This window comes from Rhineura floridana, chromosome 3, assembly GCF_030035675.1.
Source record: "Rhineura floridana isolate rRhiFlo1 chromosome 3, rRhiFlo1.hap2, whole genome shotgun sequence".
Taxonomy (NCBI): Eukaryota; Metazoa; Chordata; class Lepidosauria; order Squamata; family Rhineuridae; genus Rhineura; species Rhineura floridana.
The window spans coordinates 5,243,155-5,265,467 of record NC_084482.1 but is presented as its reverse complement, the minus strand read 5'-3'; the positions used below and the strand labels follow the sequence as shown (position 1 = coordinate 5,265,467).

Here is a 22,313-nt window from a genome sequence, read left to right as displayed (position 1 = left end):
CAAACATTTGGGATGCAGGACTCCAGACTGGCCACCATTCTAAGGATGGGGGATTAGGAAGCCTCCGAGTAGTAAAAATAGACTACATGTTTTCTGGGACAAATAAATTATTTTTATTTTATTTATCAATTTCTTTCTGTACCACTGTTCCACTTAATGGGGACCAACAAGCTTGCTCCTAGCCACAAAATGTTAAACAGAAGAATCATAACAGTATTGTTATTATTGTCATCATCAACAGCATCATCCCTGGTTAGCTTGCAGAAGCTGTACTATGACAGATTTTTGTACCTGTTTTGTTCCTCACCTGGTTACAGGCCAAGCCATCCTTTGTTCAAATTATGCCCCTAGGGGAAACACATCATGTCTACACCAGAGAAATGGCTACCATCTCCTGTAGCCACTGGCTTCGGGAGGGGAGAGGCCAAAACACATAAGAAAATCCCAAAGACCCCAGCAGCTGCCAGAGCTTACCAATTAGGGGCTGTGCAGGCAACAACACCCACATGCTGCCCACACATGGAGGGAGCCAATGAACTCAGGTCAGTAGAGACACATCCCTAGCACACACCTCCGCTTCACCACATTGCACAAAATGGCACCAGAGAGCTCCCCTCCGTCAGCTCTAGCAGCACAGCCAGCAACAGCTTTGGTCCTGCAAATTCCCAGGCATCCCTCCAGGCAGGCACTCCACTGCCACTGCTGGCCTAACACCCAAGAGCACTTTGGCACTACAGAATCACAGCCTGGATGCATGGAACAGAACAAGCTGTCCCTGCACTCACAGAGTTCCACTGCAACCCAGAAGGGGGAAGTATATTCATAGTCCCTGCAGCTTGTCCCTCTCACAGTGGTGGAGGGCTAATAACCATGAGCACCCAGGCAACACCACTTCTTCCTCACCTCCTTGCAAACACCTATTATGTCCCCTGATCTGGAGACTATGCGCTCCAGTTGCTGACTATGACTCATTATTCTCCCTGTGTGTCTCCCCTTGCTGTTCACAGACTGTTATCCCACAAGTACAGGACCTATCCCATACCCAGTTTTGTGTTGACTACAAGGGAAGGTCTACTCTATGGTGAGAAACAGTGGCCAGGGTGCTCGCAGCTGCTCCTCCATGCAGTTGTTCACTTCCTTGCTCCAGGCAGGCTCTTGTACGCTTGCAAGCTCAAATGGTCATATGGGTCCAAAGTCAAGACTGGGAGGAAAAGGCAGGTCATTCCTGAAGATAAGATACCACTTGATTTGGGAGGGGGGATGTAGATGGTAATGCTGGCTGGGGCTGATGGGAGTTGTAGTTTAAAAAAGTAATTTTTCCAAGCTCTGCCAGCTGATTACTGAAAGCTATAAACCTCTGTTGTGGGGATGCACAGCTGAAGAGAGAAGTGCTGTGCCGCAGGGAATCTGAGGAAAGGGCCACAGCTCAAGGGCAGAGAGTACCTGGTCTGCCTACACAAGATTCCAGTGTCAGTCCTCAGCATCACCAGCTAGGACTGGGACTCTTCCCTGTTCGAAGCCCTGGAGAGCAGTTTCCAGGCAGTGGATGATACTGACCTAGGTGGACCAATGGTTTGACTCAGCCACATTCACAACATACATTTATTTTTCCTCCTCAAAATGTTGAATTTGTACCTCTTAATATCAGACGTATGAGGACTGGCTTGGTTACAGGCAGCACATGCTCAGGGGCATAGTCATGTGTTCAAAAAAGGTGCTGTGTCTAAGAGAATCATGTTCTAATTCCATGCTAATATAGCTCATAGGAATATAGGAAGCTGCCTTATACTGAGAGACCATTCATATTGTACATTTATTCTACTGTTATTCCAACCTACTCAGACATGGCTTCCCCCAAAGAATCCTGGGAAGTGTAGTTTGTGAAGGGTGCTGAGAGTTATTAGGAGACCCCTATTTCCCTCACAGAGGTACAATTCCCAAGTGATTTAACAATCAGGCCATCTCCCAGGGAACTCTGGGAACTGTTGCTCTGTGAGGAGGAAAGGGTCTCCTAACAACTCTCAGCACCCTTCACAAACTAGCATGATTCTTTTAGACACAGCACCTGTTTTTGAACACATGAAGTAATCATAAAAGAGACTGTACCCCTGAGCATGTGCTGCCTGGAACCAAGCCACTCCTAATGTGTCTGATATTAGGAGGTACAAATTCAACACTTTGAGGAGGAAAAATTACCTCCAAACATCCCAAATGTGTGAGGACTGGCTGTCGTTATCCAGTGAAATGCAGTCTGTACATGCCCAGAGGCACAATAGCCATTATTATTTCCTCACATGTTCAAAAACAGGTGCTGGGTCTGAAAGAACCTTGCTCAAATTAAACCCCGGCTGAGGCAAGTCAGTTCCAGCAGGCTTATTGTGATTCTGCAGCATTTGTCTATTTCTGGCTCCAGAACCAGCAACAGTTTATGGTTCTCAGCAACCAGCCAGTTTTCTTCACAAGGTCTCATTAAGCAAATGAACTGCTCTTCCTTTTCATCCCTGGCCTAATTAATAAACGGTGTGTTCCTCTCCCACCCCCCTTTCTATCACTGTTCTCACTTCAGAAATGATGGGTCAGGAGCAAGCCTGGATTTGAGCTAGGAGGACTTGGTCACACTCTGTCCCCATGGCCTACTTTTTAATTGACGTCAGAGCCACTGCTGACAATTATGATTTATTTGCAACACACACACACACATGGTCCCTGCCCTCAAAAATGTATAATCTATGCAGGATGACGTTAGAGAAGGTGAGATAACAGGATGGATATGCACAGTTGCGATTATGGGGGAGGGGTGAAAAGGTGGGCTGAAGCAGGTATGGACTCTGAGCCTGTGGCCCTCTGGATGTTGCTGGGCCAAAACTCCCATCATCCCTGACCATTGGTCATGCTGGTTGGGACTGATGGGAGTCTAACAACATCTGGAGCGTCAGATGTTCCCTATCCCTGGACTAAAGCAGGGACAGGGAACCTGTGGCCCTCCAGATGTTGCTGGACTCCATCTCCCATCAACCCCAGACAGCATGGCCAATGGTCAGGGATAGGGTTGCCAGGTTCAGGGCCTGAGACTGATCCTGTATCTTTAGGAGAAGAGAAAGTCAGCCAAGTGCAGGTGTTCTTGTAACACTGTAATGGGAAAAACCACAAGGTGGAATTCTCCCTTCTCCCTGCACAACCTTTAAAGATACAGAAGACCTCTTGGTTGCCAGGCCCAGCCTCCAAGTGTTCTTCTGTATCTTTAAAAGTTGTGCAGGGGGAAGGGAGAATTCCACCTTGTGGTTATTCCCATTAGAGTGCTGCAAGAATACCTGCACTTGGCTGACTTTCTCTTCTCCTAAAGATACAGGATCAGTCTCAGGCCCTGAGCCTGGCAACCCTAGTCAGGGATGATGGGAGCTGTAGTCAAGCAACACTTGGAGGAGCACAGATTCCTCACTCCTGGAGAAAAGGAATGGAAGACATCAATGTTCATAACTTTCCATCAATAACTTCTGCAACTTCCACCCCACATAGCTCAGATAGGTGAGAAATTGCTTTGGGGAAAGAATGGCACTGACTGGCAAGTTGTGGGAGTGGGAAGAAGTATCAGGGCTGAGATGGAACACAACAGAGGAATGTTTGGCAGGACTGACTGGTCACAGGGCTCCAGGATGGGCGAGCTAAAGGATGTGAACAATTATATGTTTTAAATTTCAACTTCATACTCAAGTGCACCATAATGTCATATCATGCACACCAAACCTGGACATGTACAATCACACAGAACACATTCTTTTAACAAATTGAGAGCATGTCAAATTATATTTTCAAAATAAAGTTTGGGCTTCTAGTCTTCATCATATCTAGACTATAAAAAAACCCACAAATGTAAACTTTAAAATCTGAACCACTGACTGACCTTGGGGTAGTGAAATTGCTGCTAGCACAGATCAGATGCCTTTCTGGTCAGCACAGTGTATTCAAATGTGTTCCGTTACTTGCAAGGCTCTAGAACAGTCTACACTCTTCGATGTCAGAGACAAGCAGAGCTATAGGAATTGGTAGTTGCATCCTTACAAAATATCATCCTGTGTGGCTTCAACATTTAACACTTCACTCCCAATGTGAGAAGCAATGAAGGCAAGAAAAAAACCTGGCAAAGTTCTACCCTGGGCTCATCTCCCAGCGAGAGTGGGGCTGGGATGCCAAATCTGTAGGAGGAGGCCTTGTGTGGGTGTATTAGAAAGGCTGTTTCGACAGAGAGTATAAGGAAGAAGCACAAAGAGTGACAGTCTGGATCTCTCACACACACTCACCCTCTCTCGCTCACACACACATCCTCGTACACATATATCAGTCAAGCTCAGAGGCTGAAGAATAGTCAGATTCAAAAGCTCACACAAATACTGAGACATCTGCTGGGTTACAGAAGGAGGGCTGGGAGCCAGGACGTTTGGTTCTATCCCCAAATCTGGATGGGAGAGCAGTTTAGTTGCTAGCTTATAAGGGGGTTGTGATCAGGACAGATCAAAGCTGCAAGAACAGCTAGTTTGGTTCCAGGACTTTGTGCTCAGGGCTCCCCCTCCCCTCCCCTGAGTGTGGAAACAGATAGTCAGAACAAAGAAGACCATGCTTCAGGGTTCAAGGAACCCCTCCATGGCTGGGAGAGAGAGGTGAGGAAACTTCAGCACCAAGGATAGAGACACAGGTAAGACTTGATTTGTGATAGTGTTTGGAGAAGTTGTGTGACTGGCTCAGAAGAAATGGGTTAAAGGGACAGCTACTTGAGTTTCTCATGTCTTTTGTAGCTGTAGATGTCTTGGCAACACAAAAAAGGAAGGCAAACAATGTAGTACAGTATGCAATTTAACTGAGCCAACGACATTTCAGAGTTTCAGACAAAATTAAAATGTAATATTCTTTTGCTACAATGTTGTTAGGGTTGCTTCCAACTTGAAGGACTTCTTTAAAGCTTGGAAGTTTATAATATGCTTTAATAAGATATAATTTAATCTGTTCCACAAGCCTCAAATCTTTTGCACCTGATTCCTCCTTAAATGAGGTGTATCCATACCATGCAGAGTGTTGGACAGGGTACTCAGGTGGGTGAAGAGTCTGTATTAAATCCTTGCTGTCCTGGTGCACACAAAACCTCCTGGAGAGGATTAAGGTTATTATTTCTCAGCCTAATCTGATTCACAGGGTTGTTGTGAATGAAATTAGAGGACGAAGGTATTTTAAACACACCCTGAACTGCTGGGATGAAGCAAGAAATAAATAATTTATTTAAAAGTTATAATTTATATCCATTATTATTTACATTTATGTCCATGGTGATTTACTGACCCAGTATGGTGCAGAGATTAGAGTATTGGACTAGCACTGAGAAGATGCAGGTTCAAATCCCGACTCAGTCACGAAGCTCACTGGGTGATTTGGGCCAGTCACCCTCTCTCACTCAACCTACTTCTCAGAGGTGGTTGTTCTGAAGATAAAATGGAAGGGGAGAACCATGTGTGATACCTTGAGCTTTTTGGAGGAAAGGGAGGATGCAAATGTAACTAACTAAAAACTTACTGGGTAATATCTTTCTTTTAAAATATCACTGTTCCGAGGAGCTTACAATTATATAATAATAATAATAATAATAATAATAATAATAATTTCTTCGTCGCCTATCTGGCCAATGGCCACTCTAGGCGACTTACAAAATTATTAAAATGCAATTAATAAAATACAGTAATACAATAAAAACAATAGATGTACAACAACAATATTAAAACTGGGTAGGAGGCATTACAATTATATTGATTAACCCTCCCCGGATACCCCGAAGGCCTGCTGAAAAAGCCAGGTCTTTAAGGCTTTCCGAAATACATTTAGGGAAGAGGCATGCCAGAGATCTTGTGGGAGGGAGTTTTTACATTGGGGGAAACAGCAGAGTGGCATAAGGGGAGAAAAAAATGGGGGGATGCGAGAGCACCAGGGAATACATTTTTTCCCTCCAGAATAGTTGGATATAACTTTACTTTGATGATGAGTCTGTTCCTGATTATTTATCATGGTGTGATTGCACCAGTTTCTCTTTCTGCGCTTCATGCAACAATTTCTTGCAGGATATGGGAGGACATCAGACTGTGTACAGTAATCACGTGCAAATACTCTAATTGCTGGAACTGTTGCAATTTATGGTAGGGATGCAGAATCTTGCATGGTCTACTTTTTATTTGCTCAAATACCTATGGTTCATCAATGTGTTTGAGATTTCCAAGCAAGAGTGAAACTTCACTGTCACTCAAGGCATAGTTAATCTGTTTCAAAGTATCCTTAGTATACACTGTTGCTTAAATGTTTAGTTATATTTTTATTAAAAAGAAAACACAAATAGGAGGAAAAACAGATATATATATATAAGCTTGGGTGTTCTGTTTGTTGCTTTCAAAACTCTCTCTGTGTGTGTGTGTGTGTGTGTATGACAATAACATCATAAACAAAGCAGAAAACAGTTTCAATTAAAGTCATAAAAATAAATGCTCACAGATGTATAACTACTTAACTAAATTTCACATTATAAACTTATGCATGTCAGCTCAGAAGTAAACACTCCACTGGGTTCAGTGGCCCTTACTCCAGGTAACTGTTTATAGGATTGCAGCCTCAGATAGCTTAGAAACCTGCACTCTTCCTTAAGAACATAAGAAGTGCCTTGTGAACCAAGGAAGTGTGAAGATTACTGTAGAAGAGGCTGTAACAATTATAAAAAGTGTCAAAGTGCCAGTATATTTACTTGTGCTCACTGATTTGAGCACAACAAACAGAGAAAGCTTTGTCTAACCTTGACTTGGTAGTGGACAGCTCAAGGGTCAGAGCCAAGGAAGTTTGGCAGCAATCCCTCTTGGGGAAATTGGTTAACATTTGTCAGCATTCAATAAGTGAAAGAGAGGGTAAAGTGCCCCACTCTATATCTGCTGCAAAAACCTGGCCAGTGATTATACTTAAACTTGCCCAACAACTGAAACCAGAGGATGTGCAGCTCAGCTGCCAAAACATCTGTAGCTAGTTTGGGTGCAAGGATGTGCTGGAAGGTTTGTGGACTTGCCACCACTAGGTTCTGAACTGAAAAATTATAGGAGAAAATGGAATAAATGCATTCCACCTCTCTGCAAAATCTAGAATTCATTCATGATCCATCCTGAGTATGCACAGCAAGGCTTGTCTCGTCTGTCTTCATTACGCCAAAGGTACACTATAATAATCCCTTTGGTGCACTGGAATCCTTGAAGTGTGGGAGGTTTACACAATACAGCCTGGAAGTGTCTCAGGTTGCATTACATTCACCTCTCATGCATTTCTGGGACAAGGTTGGAACCTCCTGGAAGGAAAGCTAAGAGCTGTGATCTGTTGAGGTTTTTTTTCTGTATAGGAAAATCATGCATTCACCATTGCATTGATGAATGCCTATTTCTCTCTGCTGCATGGGTACATGTTGTACACAAAGTGTACAACCACAGCCAACTATGACTTCCCGTAAGTGTACATATGATCTATGTCTAGTATTTTCCTTACATATGACATACATGTAGGAGCTAATGTGTGAGAAAAGGTCCTTGCAGAGATCAATCTGGATGGTCTTCCTGAAGAGGCATCACAGTTATTTAGAGAAATGGTAGCAATTGTTCCTTAGTCACCCACCCCAACCCCACCTCATCCTACTGCGCCCCACCCATATATGTGTATATTGCACATGTTGTAAGCCACTGTGGGAGCACTGTATTTTGAACAGCAGGCAATACACTTCTTAAATATCATAACATAAAATGTGTGGATAGAGAGGATAATGCTCTCATTAGCTACCAGTCATGGCGGCTGTGTACTGCCTCTGAATGCTGCTTTGGAACAATTGCAGAGAGGGCTATTGCACCTACCTCCTGCTTGTGGTTTTCCCAAAGGCTTCTGGTTGGCCACTATGGGGAGACAGGATGCTGTATACGACACGCCTTTGATCTCATCCAGCACAGCTCACATTTTGTCCCATAACATAAGAAAAGTACAACCATATATATTCATATGGCTTTCACACTGCCCCATTTCTGGGAGATTTTATCTTTTTTGCTTTTCATTGGTGGCAGGGTGTCTCACGCCTATGTGGTCACGTTTCCTGAGAGCCCAAGACATTAATGAGAGTTGTCAGTGAAACTTTCTGAAGAGCCAATTAAAACTTTTAAGAAAAAAAACATACCATGGTCCACTAGGGACAGTATCACCCCAGAATGCAAGTGGATGAAATCGTGTTCAAATGCTCTCCCACATTAAAAACTCCTCATAGAATTTCTTAGCTTAAGAAGACTTAAGATAGGACAGGATGGAGCAGCATCTCCAGAGCCAAGGATGAATAAGCACTACCAGCTAACTGTTAACAAGGTTTTGTCCCTTTCTTTTCCCCTCTCCAGACCTACCATGATGTGCCATTCCACTCCAGCAATCTTAATGGTTTTTGCCATCCTTCTCTTTCGAGGAATCTGTGCTCAGGAGTTCCCTATTCACACTCAACAGCACCATAATGATCAGTACTGGTACCATACCACAAGGGATCAAATCCCAGTGATCAGTGAGTTGTTTCTCTTCTGGGGAAGGGTTTTTGGATACACAAGAAGCAAAATGTACCCATTCCCAATGTTATAACCTTATTAAAAAATCCTTACAGGTTTTTCCATTAAAGTGGTAAATAAATTTTAATAAATAAATAAAACAGGAAAGCAGGATTTAGGCCTGAGGCCTGTTTTTCAATCCAGTCACATTTACTAGGAAAATAAAACCAGGTCATATGTTCTCCATTTGACACCACTGTATTTCACTTGCTGAAGTCCCAGATAGAGTATTTTATGCACATGTGAATGAAGTTTCTATATGTTTCCTGTACATCCTCAGCTCTCAAAGTGTGAGAAAGGTCTTCCTCTGGGCTGGCAAACAGTTGCTACAGTAAGCCTTTCCCCGATTCCCATAGGCCAGAGCTGTATACACTGCAATTCCACACAAGGGTGACATAACATTCAATATGATATTGGAAGCAGATTTCAGGCAGCCAACACTCAGATGTGGTAGGGACAGATGTTACAATCTGCTTGTGATGGGTCACATGCTGATAAAGGAAATGGAGCATGGGGGTTAGGAGTTATTTTTGAAGAGGTGGGGCTCTTGTAGTAGCTGATGAAAGTAGAGAGCGCTGGACTTCGCTGCTGTTCTTCAAAGAAGGGAGGTCTCAATGCCTCCCTCCTCTCCAACCATAGCCCTTTGCTTCCTGCTCACTCTAGGTGGCGGAACCTGCAAGGTGATTGCTGTTCGCCGCTGCTGTAACCGCAACCACATTGAGGAACGATCCCAAACCATCCAGTGCTCCTGCCTCCCAGGAAAAGTGGCTGGGACAACCCGTGGCAAACCTTCGTGTGTGGATAGTAAGTGCTTAGAGCCAAGGCCTCTCCCTACCCACTACCCCAAGGGGGGGGGGTCCAAGAGGATCAAGGAAAAGCTAGGAACCCAGACAGCCGGGATCTTGGAGAAGAGAGAATAGAAAAGCAATTGGAGGTAGGATGACAATACTGCAGAAGGAAGTATCCAATTTTCTTTTAAAGGGAAGGACCAGAATGGTGGAGGGGATGAGGATAGTCAAGCAAGAGGATTCAGGGATGGACGATTAAAGGGCTTGATAACTATAGTTCTCCTTCTGAGAGATGAAGGTTCTGTGGCATGGGAGGGCATTAGGAGGCTCACACCAGCTGCTGCCCTATAGCTTGCCATCCTAAAAGGTCTGCATGGCCAGAGAGGCTGTCCATGTTGAGACAGAGTGAAGCATGAAACCCCACACTCCATAAACCTAGTGAATTGCCATAACCATTTGATTCCCTGTGTGGGGCAGGGGAGAGAAGGCAAGTAAACAGCTAAAGGGACAAGCATTGGTGGAGATAAATGCTTATCTCTGTTCCACAGCCTCCATTGTAACCGGAAAGTGGTGGTGTGACATGGAGCCCTGCCAGATCGAAGAGGAGTGCAAAGCGTTGCCTGACAATTCTGGCTGGATGTGTTCACTAGGAAATCGTGTCAAAACTACTAAGGTACTAGTCCCTTGCATCCCTGCTGGGAGATGAAGCACATGTACAGCAAATTTGTACACTGCCACCTTTTCTATCTCTCAACTGCTATGTCTGTGTTTTTTAAGCAGGTCCTGTGGATAGCTGGATGGCACTTACTTCAATCTCCATTTTGACAACTTTTCTTGTTTTCCCTTTCAGATCCACCCCAGGCACTAAAATCCACAACACAGAAGAATCCATCTCCCAAAGGGATCAATACAGATAACTGACAACGGCCAAGGACTTTGCTACAAATGCCAGCGGGAAATGCAATTCCTAACACTGCCACTAGGGAGGCCAGAATTGTGGGTGAAGCAAACAAAGGAAGTTACACTGCTCAAATAACTGCAAGGGGGGAAATCAAGTGATCTGAGAGGGCAGGTGCTTGTATCCAGATTGGGCTTTGGTGCCTTTGTAAGGGGTGCTGCTGTGCTTGGCTGGGAGTGGAATCAAATATCTTTTCACCTTCATCACAGCAGAGGCTCAAATCCATGCCACTGGATTAATAGCAATGCAGCAAGTCAGCTGACTCCTTTTGTGCCTCCTCAATGCAACATACACATCTAACTCCCTCCCTCTTGGCAGACATCTAATTAAACTCTCCAGGACAGAAGCCAAAGAGCCCATTTGTATTTACACCTGTAACAGATAATACATACAACATTTCTTTTAAAAGATCTTGAAACACAAGCAAGCCATAGTTAAGGGGATTTGCAGTTCAACAAGTCTGCTATATCTAGGTCTGGTTTTATATATAAAGATGGTTTGCACCCCGTTTTAATGAGCATCACAGCAAATCCATTTCTTTTTTTTAAAAAAGGATTTTTCTCATGTTAGTAAGCTTTTGTATAAAAGGCAAGGGTGTATGGCCCACTAGGACCCAGCATTAAGAACTTGTAAAACTGCAACCACAATTATTTTTGAGGATTGGAGGCAGTTTGGCTCAGATGCAGAGGATCCGGTCAACCTGAGTCACAACGAGCTTCATATCTTTCTGCATCCACAACTAGAGGGCTGGTTTCCAGCATGATGGGTGGAAATTGTAGGCGGACCAGAAGCTCTATCACTTTCTCTGTCCCTCCAACCTGTCTTGGTCAATAACGTTAAAGATGCTGGAGGCTGATGCATCACATTATTAGGGTAAACCTTGGCTCCAGGGCAGACCTGTGCGACCTGGGACCCATTAAGCTGAATGCAGCCCACCAGCCATGTTATTACTGCAGCCTGATATGTGTTTTGACAACCCCACTGTTTCTGCAGCCTCAAGCAGGCAGCAAAGCCAGAGGGATTGACTGAGCCCGATTGGGGGGGGACACTATGTGGAGCAGCAAAGCTGCCTTTGGAGGTCTGATCTAGAATAAAGAGAGGCTTATTTTGGGAACACGGCACTGTGGTTCTGGATACAATGGCACAGCTTGTGCTTGCTACAATCACGCCCCCTTACCTACACACAAGACCTGGGGAAAAGCCAAGGTACAGGCTGCTCTGCCTACAGACTTTTGCAAGCAAACCTGGGAATGGCTCTCCAGCATGCGGAGAAAGCGGTACAAGCCCCACAACTTGAAAGCCAGGGAAAGAGTCCTTTTGTGTAAAGTCCTTTGTCACAGGCATTTAATTGTTAATCCATATCCAGAACCTACAAAGCTAAGACATTTCCTCTTAGGATTCATATTAGCCATTCAGCCTGTGTAGGCTCTGGCTCCCTCAGCACACATGGAAGTATTCCTGGGGCATATCATTCCATAACCCCAAAGGCCCCTCAGAGAGAGGCAGACATTACACTGCTCAAATATTCTGTACTCTCCCTCCAAGAAAACTCTAGGAATCGCATCCCTTGAATTATGAGGCATGTGCTATTTTTGGTACTGTTGAGTGAAGGTCTTGAATAGCTTCAGGGGAAATGCCTGCCCCACCCCAACAAAAACTGAACTCTCCCTGGCCCCAAAGTGTTTCACTGATAATGTCCATAGCCTGGATATCCTGTAGGTGGTGAGCCGTCCTTGGGAGGTAGCTGGCTGGGATCTTCCCCAAAAGGGTTGGCTGAGAAGGAAAGAGAGAACAAATGGTTAGTGGTCGGCAAGAGACGTGGGTGCAACTATTCATGAGTGGAGCAGCCAAGGACCACTGTCTTTTGGGATAAAAATCAATGGAGGATGCTGAGAGGCAGCCAGGAATAGAGAAGTGGGTGAGGGTGACTCATTAACAAAGAAGTGAAAAATCCCAACTTTTGTGGCAAGAAAATTCAGAACAGGTTGAAATTTACACCTGTAACAAAGGACAAGGGAGGGTGTCAGACGCTGTGGGGAGTGAAACTTCTGCATGCATTTATAGAAGCAGCTGCAAAATGCCAGTCATAAGGACAAGTGGGCTGGGTGCAGAGGAAGGGTCTATATTTTGTTGAGGGGATGGTGAAATGACAAGCTGTTGCATGTATTCTGACGCTAATCTTGTGTCGGTGGAGGCCAGGCCATGCACTGTCAGGGCTGGAGACAGGCTTGCCCCCACAGCAATGCTGCCTTGTCACAAAGGGCAGCCTTTTTACTTCCCTTCACCTACTCTGTTGTGTATGAGAGAATTGCAGTAATAACTCAGAAGGGAGGAAGTGAAGGGGGTGCAGAGCCATCAATGGAGCGCAGCTAGACATGCTCTCTGCCCCAGATATCTGGGACGAGAATCAGGTTTTGTCTTCTCCCAAATGAGTACCAGAATTCATCTCATTTATTCTGACCCACAAAACTCGGTGCAAACTATTGAGAACTGAGTCTGTCCCTGTCCGCATAGCTCCACCCCTTTATTCACATGGGAGCCTGAGTGGGGAGCTGTTTTTGTTTTAGAGTTCTGTGATGGTGACGCTTACATTCAATGGACAGTATGCAATTAACTCATCCTGTCAGCACAAAGATCTTTGCTTCTGCAACAGAACTTTCCCCTCCACTCCTCCTCTCGTGACCTCTGCAAATCTGTTCCGTAGGGTTCAGGAAACCCCTAGAACAGATCTAGGAGGCATGTGGGGAGGAAGAGAGGGGGGAAGTCTCATTGCGCAAGCAGAAATCCTTGCACTAACGAGACCCTGGCTTAGTGCTACATTGGATACAACCCAAAAGAACCCTGGAAATTATTTTTGCCGACAAGGCTAGAAATGTCCAACCCCAACCCCTGCCCCAAAGAAGGATCCTACCAAGCCCAACCATTCTACAGATCAATCCATATAATCCTCACTACATTGGCCATAAGCAGACAAAAGGGACTGGTAAGGGACTCCACGTCAAGGGAACTGCCCAAAAGAGAAGTCCTTTCATTCTTAGTCCAAATCCACCCTTCTAGGAAAATCCTATTTACTGACACCCCACAGCCCTACTGTGGGAACTTACAATTCTGGAACTGCTGGGCTGTGTATCTCGTCAGCAATATCCCAACACCTTCTATCAAGGCAAGCAAGATGCCTCCCATCATAGCTGAACCTGCCATGGCCAACGCCCCACCTAAGGGAAAAGAATTATCGATTACAAAGCCTTGGTTCAGAGTTCAACCACAGAAGTTTAAGGGGAAAGTAAAAATGCTACATTTATAGGTTTATAGGATCACCACTTACTGCGCGATGCTAACACAGCTCCGGTGAGTGCCCCACTGGTGATGGAGTTCCAGGGATCCTCCTTGCCCCGCATCTTCACCAGGCCACAGTCAATAGTGGAGAACAGCCCACCCCACACTGCAAAGCTGCCTGTGAGGAAGAACACAGGGAGAGCATTTGGAGTCACCAGCTGGATGCAGAGCTGTTCATCCATAACTGGCACCAAAAGAGAGTAGAATTCCATACTGAGCAAACCCAAATTCTTGGCTCCTAGCTCATCAAATTTGCTTTGCGCACATGCTGAACTGGACGGAGACAGAGCAGAAACCAACTGACAAAGAACCGGCAGCATTAAGGGAGGGGATTAGGGTTTCATAGGGAGGAGAACATGCTTGGATCTCCTGAAGAAGGGACAGCAGCCACAGAAGGACACAGAAGCTCTATTCCACCTCCTCCCAAAGAACAGTTTTTTAAACTTATCTCCAGGATCATGAAAGACCGAAACATATTTTTTTATTATTTTGCAAAAAAAACAACCCTGACTCATGGCTCACACACTAGGCACTAGGAGTTCTGCACAAGCAGAATCACATAGGGGATAAGCAGCTTATAATCACCAAGATCCACAGAGAACATCTTCCTAACAATACCATCCCTGCACCACATTCAGATGGGAAGGGCATTAAGAGAGGCATTCTTAGTGGCTGCTTCTCCCCTCCCAATAAATTAGGGAACTACCTCATACTATAGACTCGCCAAAGTTGAACCTTGAACACACTTCAGAAACACCTCAGGAAGAACCATCTCAGCTGGATTTTCCAGCTCTAGGATAAACCAGATTAAGGGGGGGATTTAAATGGTTTAAACTGATGATGTTTCACTCAAGGGCTACAATCCTAAACAACTTAACTGGGAGCAAGCCTCACTGAATACAATGGGGCTTACTTTTGAGAAAACAAGTATAGGATTGCACTATCAGCCTTGGGGCTGGGCTAGGCTATAAAACTAAATAAAATAAGGCAGGCAAGCTCCAAATCATTTCATAGTGCACATATCCTTCTCCTTAATTCTTACCTCCCTTGGGCAGCAGTTATAATATCTACTGAATTTAATATCCCGTCTTTCCTTCAAAAAGCTCTGGGTTCCTCCCAGGGATCTCCCCCCATTTTATTCCCACAACAACCTTGTGAGGTAGGTTAGGCTGAGAGATAGTGACTGGTCCAAGGTCACACCTAGTAAGCTTCAAGGCTAACTGGAGATTTGTACCTAGGTCTGACACTTCTACCCACTATACTGCACTGGCTCACCTTTAAAACAAAACAAATCCTCATGCACCTCACCCCACAATCTGTCTGATTCATCTTTTCATTGACACCACTGCCCACATCTCCACCCGCCCAAGAAACAGGACCTTTCCCTTACCTCCAATCTGTGGTGCTCTGACTCTGATAGCATTCACACTGCCTTTGAGACGATGCCTGACGCCCTAGAAAAGAAGATAAGGAGACACTACTTCAGTTATGGGGCTCCTCTAAGGGTACTGAAAACCCTCACTGATGAAAATCATGCCCTGAAAAATTCTCAAGTTCAGGGTACAGAAGTCTGCAAGAGAGCAAAAGAAACAGAAAGAAGCCAAGATCATTCAACATAATAGTACAGGGTTGTATTCAACCCTACGCAGAGCAGACCCATTGATATGAACACAGCTATTCATGGTCATTAATTTCAATGGGTTTACTCTGAGTACAAGTTAGTTGAATACAACCCTGTCATGGGGCTTGGAGACTGTAGGTAGTATTCAATGCTAGTAGAATAGACCCACTGAAATTAATGACTATCACCAACTTAGATCCAGTAATTTCAGTGGGTCTATTCTGAGTAAAAGTTAGTTCAATACAACCCACAATTCTCAAACTCCAGCATTATAGTGGAGCCAGAAACTACAGTTCTCAATCCACAAAAGGTAGATGGTGTAATGGTGTGTCTGCAGTTGTCACTTTTCAGACAGGATAATGCGTTATCTACCTGATCTCAATTTCAGCTGCCCCAGTGTAATTACTTTCCATTTGCACCAAGTTTTCTCTTCCTGTGCTTCATGCTAGGAACGGCGACCCTCTACCTCTGTGCATTGAGCAAAGGGGAGCAGCAATCAGCAAGAACCATCTATTGCTTTGCAGGTGACAGATCCCAGTTCTGAAACCTACACCGTGGGCCTTTTGGTGCTAGCACTGTTTAGACAGCTGGAGTGAATCTGCTACCCAGGAGAAAGCATGATGCCTTCACTGACAGGTGGTAGCAGAATCAGGGAACTGGACAGAACCAAGTGGTCAAATCTAACTCTTTGCCTCAAAGTGGATTAATCTCAAACATTAGCTCTCCACAGTCTAATCTATGCTAACCAGAACCTAATGTGACACACTAGGTGTATTGGAGGGGAGAACCTTATACAAACTATACCAAGGTCCAACACTCAGAATTTCAGGGCAAACTTTGCAGGCCAGAAATAGCCAGGGTAGGCACTTGTCTTGGAAATATCCCAAAACAATAATGTTTAAAATGCATGAAGTTTCTTCTAAGTGCTCAAAGAACATGCACATTATCTCAATAATCCTTTCAACAACCCTGCAGGACAGGGCAGTATTATTATCTCCATACTACAGATCTGAGGGCTGAGGCTTAGAGATGGTACTTTACCTAAGCAGAAGTGGGCAGACCTTAGGCTGGCATGATCTACTGCTTTGCTTTTAAAAAAAAAAGACACAGAGAGAGAAAGAATCCAAGGAGAAGGGGTCGAGTCTGTGGCTAGCTAGCCAAAATGCATAGAACCCATCTCAAGCCCTCCCATTAACAGTAAGCAATTACAAAACTGACTTATTGAAACTGTCTCTAAGCAATTACACCCAGAGTTAGGATGCAAATGCTCAAGTTCCAGATGGACAAGGGGAAAAAAAAGAGAATAGGGTCCAGTGCTCACTGATACAAAATTCTTTACTGTAGCTCACACCAGCTGGAGCCAATCCCAAAATGGTGGTTCAGGATACGAGTCAACAGGGCCAGCGCCAGGCATGCCAGAGCCCTTGGGCACCAGCCTGCCCTGGGCTCTGGCACCTGCAAGCATGCCCCACCTACCTACCTACTTACCCACCTACTGAGCGGTCAGGTGGGGGGCGGGCCAGGGGGCAGAATGGCGGGCAAGCGGGTGGGGTGGTGAGTGGGCAGGCAAGTGAGCAAGTGGGCAGGGTGGTGGGAAGGACGAGTTAGCAGGCGGGTGATGGCAGGGTGAGCGAGTGAGCGAGCGGTGGGAGGGCGAGCGAGTGATGGGGAGCACAAGAGGGCAGGGGGGAGGGCGGTTGGGCAAGCGAGTGAGCGGGGGAGAGCGGGAGCAAGTGGGGGGAGGGGGAGCGAGCAGGCACAGGTGAGTGGGTGGGCAGGCAGGCGAGTAGGCAGGGGGAAGGGTGAGCGAGCAGGTGGGCAGCTCTCTCCCTGCGATCGTGGATCGCGGAAGGGGAGCGCTACTCCCCTATCCTAACAAGGGGCCCTTCAAGGGCCCCTGTAGGCCGTGGGGCCCACAGCCAGCGCCCCACCTGGCTGCCCTTTGGTGCCGGCCCTGCGAGTCAGTCACAATTACCTATAGCACCCTAGTGGGAATGATCCAAAGATTCTAACCCTAGCCCCCACAAAGTGCACTGAGACAACTGCACAAGTCACTTATCAGAGGCATGCTTAGGGACAAATTAGAAGAGACAATAGGATTGGTAGTTGGATCTCCTCAGCAAGTTAAAAGTAGTTGCAGAGGACCTCAGTCAGATCATGGCTGTACCACTTGGAGAATTTAAAAAACCACCACCACTCTTTCCCCAATCTAAATTGTTATCCACCACCGGAACATGCTATCTGTCATATAAAAGAAAACATCCAGGTATACCCTTTGAACTTCAGCACAACAAGGTCAAGCCCCAGCTTGAAGTTGGGAAAGAGCAGAGGGGGCTTGTCTCACAGTTGTGCTGAACTCTGGAAGTGCTTTTAGTGCTTCTGAAGGTCTTCAAGGTGCCACAAGCAAGACCTGGCTCAAAATGCAGGCCCCCGGCTCAAGCCCTCTGTCTCCCATTCCAGAAAAAACAATGTCGGAACCGGCTCATTGAGATTCTCTCCAAGAACTTACAGGCGAAGACAGGAAGCAGATGCTGAAACTGAGGAGGCAGGCTTGATATACAAGCAGCCAGAGCAAAACTTTACACACCTGAATCACAGGCGACAGGGAGGAGGATGTGGAAAAACCGTTATTGTGATAGCACTAAGTGTGGAAAAAAGAGCAGAAAAAAGAATAGAAATCCATCCTCCTTTGCTGCTACCTACACAGCACTTAGCAACTTTCTGCTCAGGGCTCAGAGGAACATGAGCCACCAAGGTGGTGGTTGCCAGAACTATAAATACAGTGGCCACTGTTGTATATTCTGCCCATGTATCAGATTCCTATCTAATCGCAACTGAGTGGAAGGAAGGGGAGTGTGAGGCACCAGGGAGCCAGCAATCCTTACTGGTTTATTTCAAATCAGGTAGACCTGCCAATTGTGACTTGATGGCCACTTGATGATTTCATGGCTGGATGAGGGCTAGTAGACTGTCTGATTCCGAGCAAGCTGCAGGTTGTGTGGAGGAGTGGTTCCTGGGTCCAGAAAGTCGGGGCCCTCTCCCTGAAGCAACAGGTGCATAATCTGGGGGTGGTCCCAGTTCCAGCTCTGGAGACGCAGGTGTCCTCATTGGCTAGGAGTGTATTTTTCCAACTTCAGCTGATAAGACAACTATGGCTGTTCCTGGATCGGGATATTTGCATCTGACCACAGTACTCCAAGCATTGGTAATCTCAAGGTTGGATTACTGCAATACACTCTATGATGGGCTACCCTTGAGGTAGGATCCAGAAACTCCAGCTAGTGCAGAATTCAGTGGCTAGGCTGCCTGTTGGGGCAAACTAATACCAGCATATAACATCTTGTTAGTGGGATCTGTACTCGATGCCAATCTGCTACCAAGCCAAGTTCAAGGTTTTGGTACCAATACAGAAGGCCTTATGTATGTAATTCCTTCCCATTACATATTAGACAGGTGTGCCTCTGTTCTTTTTTGCGCCTGCTGAAGACCTTCCTCTTTTAGCAAGCCTTTTAAAGTGGAGATCTTCATCACAGTCTGCGTCTGTATTGGAACTATTTTTAACTGTTTTTGTACATGGAATTGTTTTTAAATTTGCTTCAAAATATATTTTTAAGATGTTTTTATTTTATTTATTTTATTTTTATTATTTGATTTATATCCCGCCCTTCCTCCCAGCAGGAGCCCAGGGTGGCAAACAGAAACGCTAAAAACACTTTAAAATATCATAAAAAGACCTTAAAATACATTAAAACAAAACAACATTAAAAACATTTTTTTAAAAAGCTTTAAAAACATCTTTAAAAAAAAGGGTTAAAAACATATTATTAAAGAAAACATAGTAAAAGCAATTCTAACACAGACGGAGACTGGGATAGGTCTCAACTTAAAAGTTTTGTTGAAAGAGGAAAGACTTCAAAAGACGCCGAAAAGATAGCAGAGATGGCACCTGTCTAATATTTAAGGGAAGGGAATTCCACAGGGTAGGTGCCGCCACACTAAAGGTCCGTTTCCTATATTGTGCAGAACAAACCTCCTGATAAGATGGTATCTGCAGGAGGCCCTCACCTGCAGAGCGCAGTGATCGACTGGGTATATAATCAGCAATTTTCAAGTGATCCATGGAGAAAATCGTTTGGGAACTATCGTGCTACAGAATCACTGGCCAATCTGATTTAAAGGAAGATGTCTTCAAAATCTCATATATGTGCTAGGACCTTAAAAACTATCATTAATATTTCTAAACCACTTTGAAAACAAAATCCTGTACAACACAAAAAAATAGAGACAGGAGCTGCTCACAAGCATACAATGTAATATCAATATCATTATCATTATCATCATCATCTATTACCTGCCCTTCACCCATAGGTCCCTGAGCAAGTTAAAACAATTTTAAAATACGACATTAAAAATAATTTAAAAACAACCTAAAATCCCAAAATAAGGTGGATCCTAAAAATACATGTCTCAGGTATCATGAGCCAGGGTAGAGAGGTGCGTCTTCAGCATTCACCTAAAACTGTACAGCAAAGTTGCCGGATACACCTCGGTGAGCAGGGAGTTCCACAACTTAGGGGCCATCTCAGAGAATGCCCTCTCCCGCGACACCGCTGAGCTTTTAAAGGTGGTGGAACTATCAAAAGGGGCTCCTCTGCTGATCTCAATACCCGAGAGGTTCTGTAGAGAAGGAAGTGATCTTTCATATATTTCAGATATAATAGAGAAAGAAAACTGGTGAAAGGGAAGGAACGGAATAGGTAGGGAACCAATTTATGGCGGTTCCATTCACAGGAGCCAATTTGAACTAGAGTTCCTTTTCCTTCTGTGTCTCCCCACCCCAATCACTTGCAGGCTGAAAGAAAGGAAGGTTGGGACTCACCACTGGAGCATTGCGAAAGCCTTTGACAGCCTGGAAGACACCCCCACCAATCATCCCCATGGTAAAAGCACCACCACAGTCATCCACAATCCGCCAGGGGCTGTCAGATGGAAACAGAAGTTAGTGCGAGCTGTTCCTATAGCAGAAATCTCTGAAAAAGTTAGCCAAAAGCAGGCTCTTCAATTATACTTGGCAACAGACAACCAAGAAGTGAGGGAGTGGAGAAGACCTTATAGCGACATTATTAATATGGAGATATAATATTCCACCTCCCCTGGCTGATTTCTTAGCAGTTTGCATACCTTTCCTGGAATTTACATGGTCTATGCCCAGTAAAATATATTCTGATTTATATTTATTGAAGAGTTATTTATGAACACTTTGATGTGACTGATTTATATATGGTGTCATTTAAATGGCATCTTTGTGGATTTTATCTCAAGGATGAAGGAAAGTTCTAAAGGATTTTATGTTAAATATTTCTTACTCAAAAATAAAAATAGTTTAAAATAATACTAATGCCACATGTGTCCCACCAACCAAATATGGTAAAGATCAGATGGCAAGTGATCGTTGTGAAAATATTTTAAATATTCACCCAACTCACAGTGAACATGTTTGTTTACATTGCACCAGATACTGAAAGTAGCTCCACATTTGTTACAGTAATTGCATTTAATATGAGTGCACTGGTGTTACATGCATGTACATGCACATCTCCCCATAACATGCCTACATGACCATTTAAAGGTGCATGCTTTAGGTTCTTGCTTCATGTATTTGTCATAGGAAACACTGGCATTATGACTGCCATATAAAGTGTGAAAAGAACAACACCTCAGTCTTCTGAGTGAAGACAGTTGGGTTGGCATAACCAAAACTAACTATGGTCGTTATGATGACATCCAGTGATACATTGTTAATCAGCCATGCCCTGCCCAAAAACTTGCATGGACAGAGATTATCAAACTCCAAGCAAAAGATGCTCAAGAAAAATCAGACAATCACAGCATTACATTGAGAGTGAGGAGACATCAGGAACCCCAAAGTACAGGATGAAGGGCTGGACATTTGCCCTTCCAAGGTATTGGAAGGAGTTCTGAACACAAATATCCACAACTCAGCCATAAAGTTTACTAGACCACAGCCACCTTGAAGGAGTTCTGGTGAACTCAAAATCTTGCTTATTTCTGTTGGTCCTCATAAAGGCACATTCTGCTACTGCTACTTTTGCAGACCCTAATAGACTCAGTCAACGGAGAAGCCAGTGGAATACCGCAGTTGGAATGGGGCGGGGAGGAGGAGGAAGAAAAGGAAGAGGCTGAGAAAAGTCTACGAGCTGTCAAGACTTGGACTAGTGAGCCCCAGGTTGAAATCTCTCTCAGCGATGAAGCTCCCTGGGCAGACCTGGGGCTAGCCATTCCCTCTACCAGCCCTACCCTACCACACAGGGCTGTTGTTGCGGTGGTGGTTCCACTCTGAGCAACTTTGAGGAAAGGACATAATACAAATATATTAATGAGTTAATTAGCAGAATACTAAAAGGTACTTCGCTTCCCTTCACCCTCTAAGCCGCTTAGCAACAGCCACTGACGACAAGCCCGAGGGGCCAGACTTAAGAACAAACACCCTGGTCCTCTCCCTCTCCCTCGGTTACCAGGGCTCCCGGGCATATTCCTCCATAGCTCCCCGCAGTAGGTTCTGCCGGTCACGTGACAGGGAGAGTAGCACCTGACCGAATCACGTGACAGCCGTCTATTGGCCGGCTAGAAGCACGTGAAAGGGGCCCATGTGTTTTTCTCTCTCCCCATCCTAGAGACAGAAAAGTGTAGAAGGAGTACTTATTCCGTTAAAAAAATGGAAATCAAGACGTGATTAGGTAGTGCAGAGTTAGTGTCGCTCTAAACCCTGACAATTCTATGGGGGAAAAGTATGCATTGCATTGGAACTTAGAGGGGATGAAAGCAGCTCCATTTCAGATCAGAAGTGCAAGTAGGGACTGTGATAATGTGTGACCCTACATTTTTGCTATATTGATGGTCCTTCCCAGAATAGCTATAGCCAATCAAAACACAAGGGAAGGCGGGCACTTAGGTGCTTC

The 22,313-nt window shown here is 44.9% G+C and overlaps 2 protein-coding genes across 2 annotated transcripts; one reads left to right on the top strand and one right to left on the bottom strand.

Annotated features, from left to right (window-relative positions):
- The first annotated feature begins 4,614 nt into the window (after positions 1–4,614).
- On the top strand, positions 4,615–11,331 carry LOC133379224 (chemokine-like protein TAFA-1). Its single transcript, XM_061614054.1, has 5 exons — positions 4,615–4,690; positions 8,433–8,590; positions 9,294–9,434; positions 9,967–10,091; positions 10,269–11,331. Exons 2-5 carry the CDS (start codon positions 8,440–8,442, stop codon positions 10,284–10,286), a joined length of 435 nt encoding a protein of 144 aa, XP_061470038.1. The 5' UTR covers positions 4,615–4,690; positions 8,433–8,439; the 3' UTR covers positions 10,287–11,331.
- On the bottom strand, positions 10,720–21,982 carry TIMM17B (translocase of inner mitochondrial membrane 17B). Its single transcript, XM_061614053.1, has 6 exons — positions 21,870–21,982; positions 20,213–20,312; positions 15,103–15,166; positions 13,702–13,830; positions 13,481–13,591; positions 10,720–12,149 (listed from the first exon to the last, which is right to left on the bottom strand). The coding sequence occupies exons 1-6, from the start codon at positions 21,893–21,895 to the stop codon at positions 12,061–12,063; spliced, it is 519 nt and encodes a 172-aa protein (XP_061470037.1). The 5' UTR covers positions 21,896–21,982; the 3' UTR covers positions 10,720–12,060.
- Between the last annotated feature and the right edge of the window lie 331 nt (positions 21,983–22,313).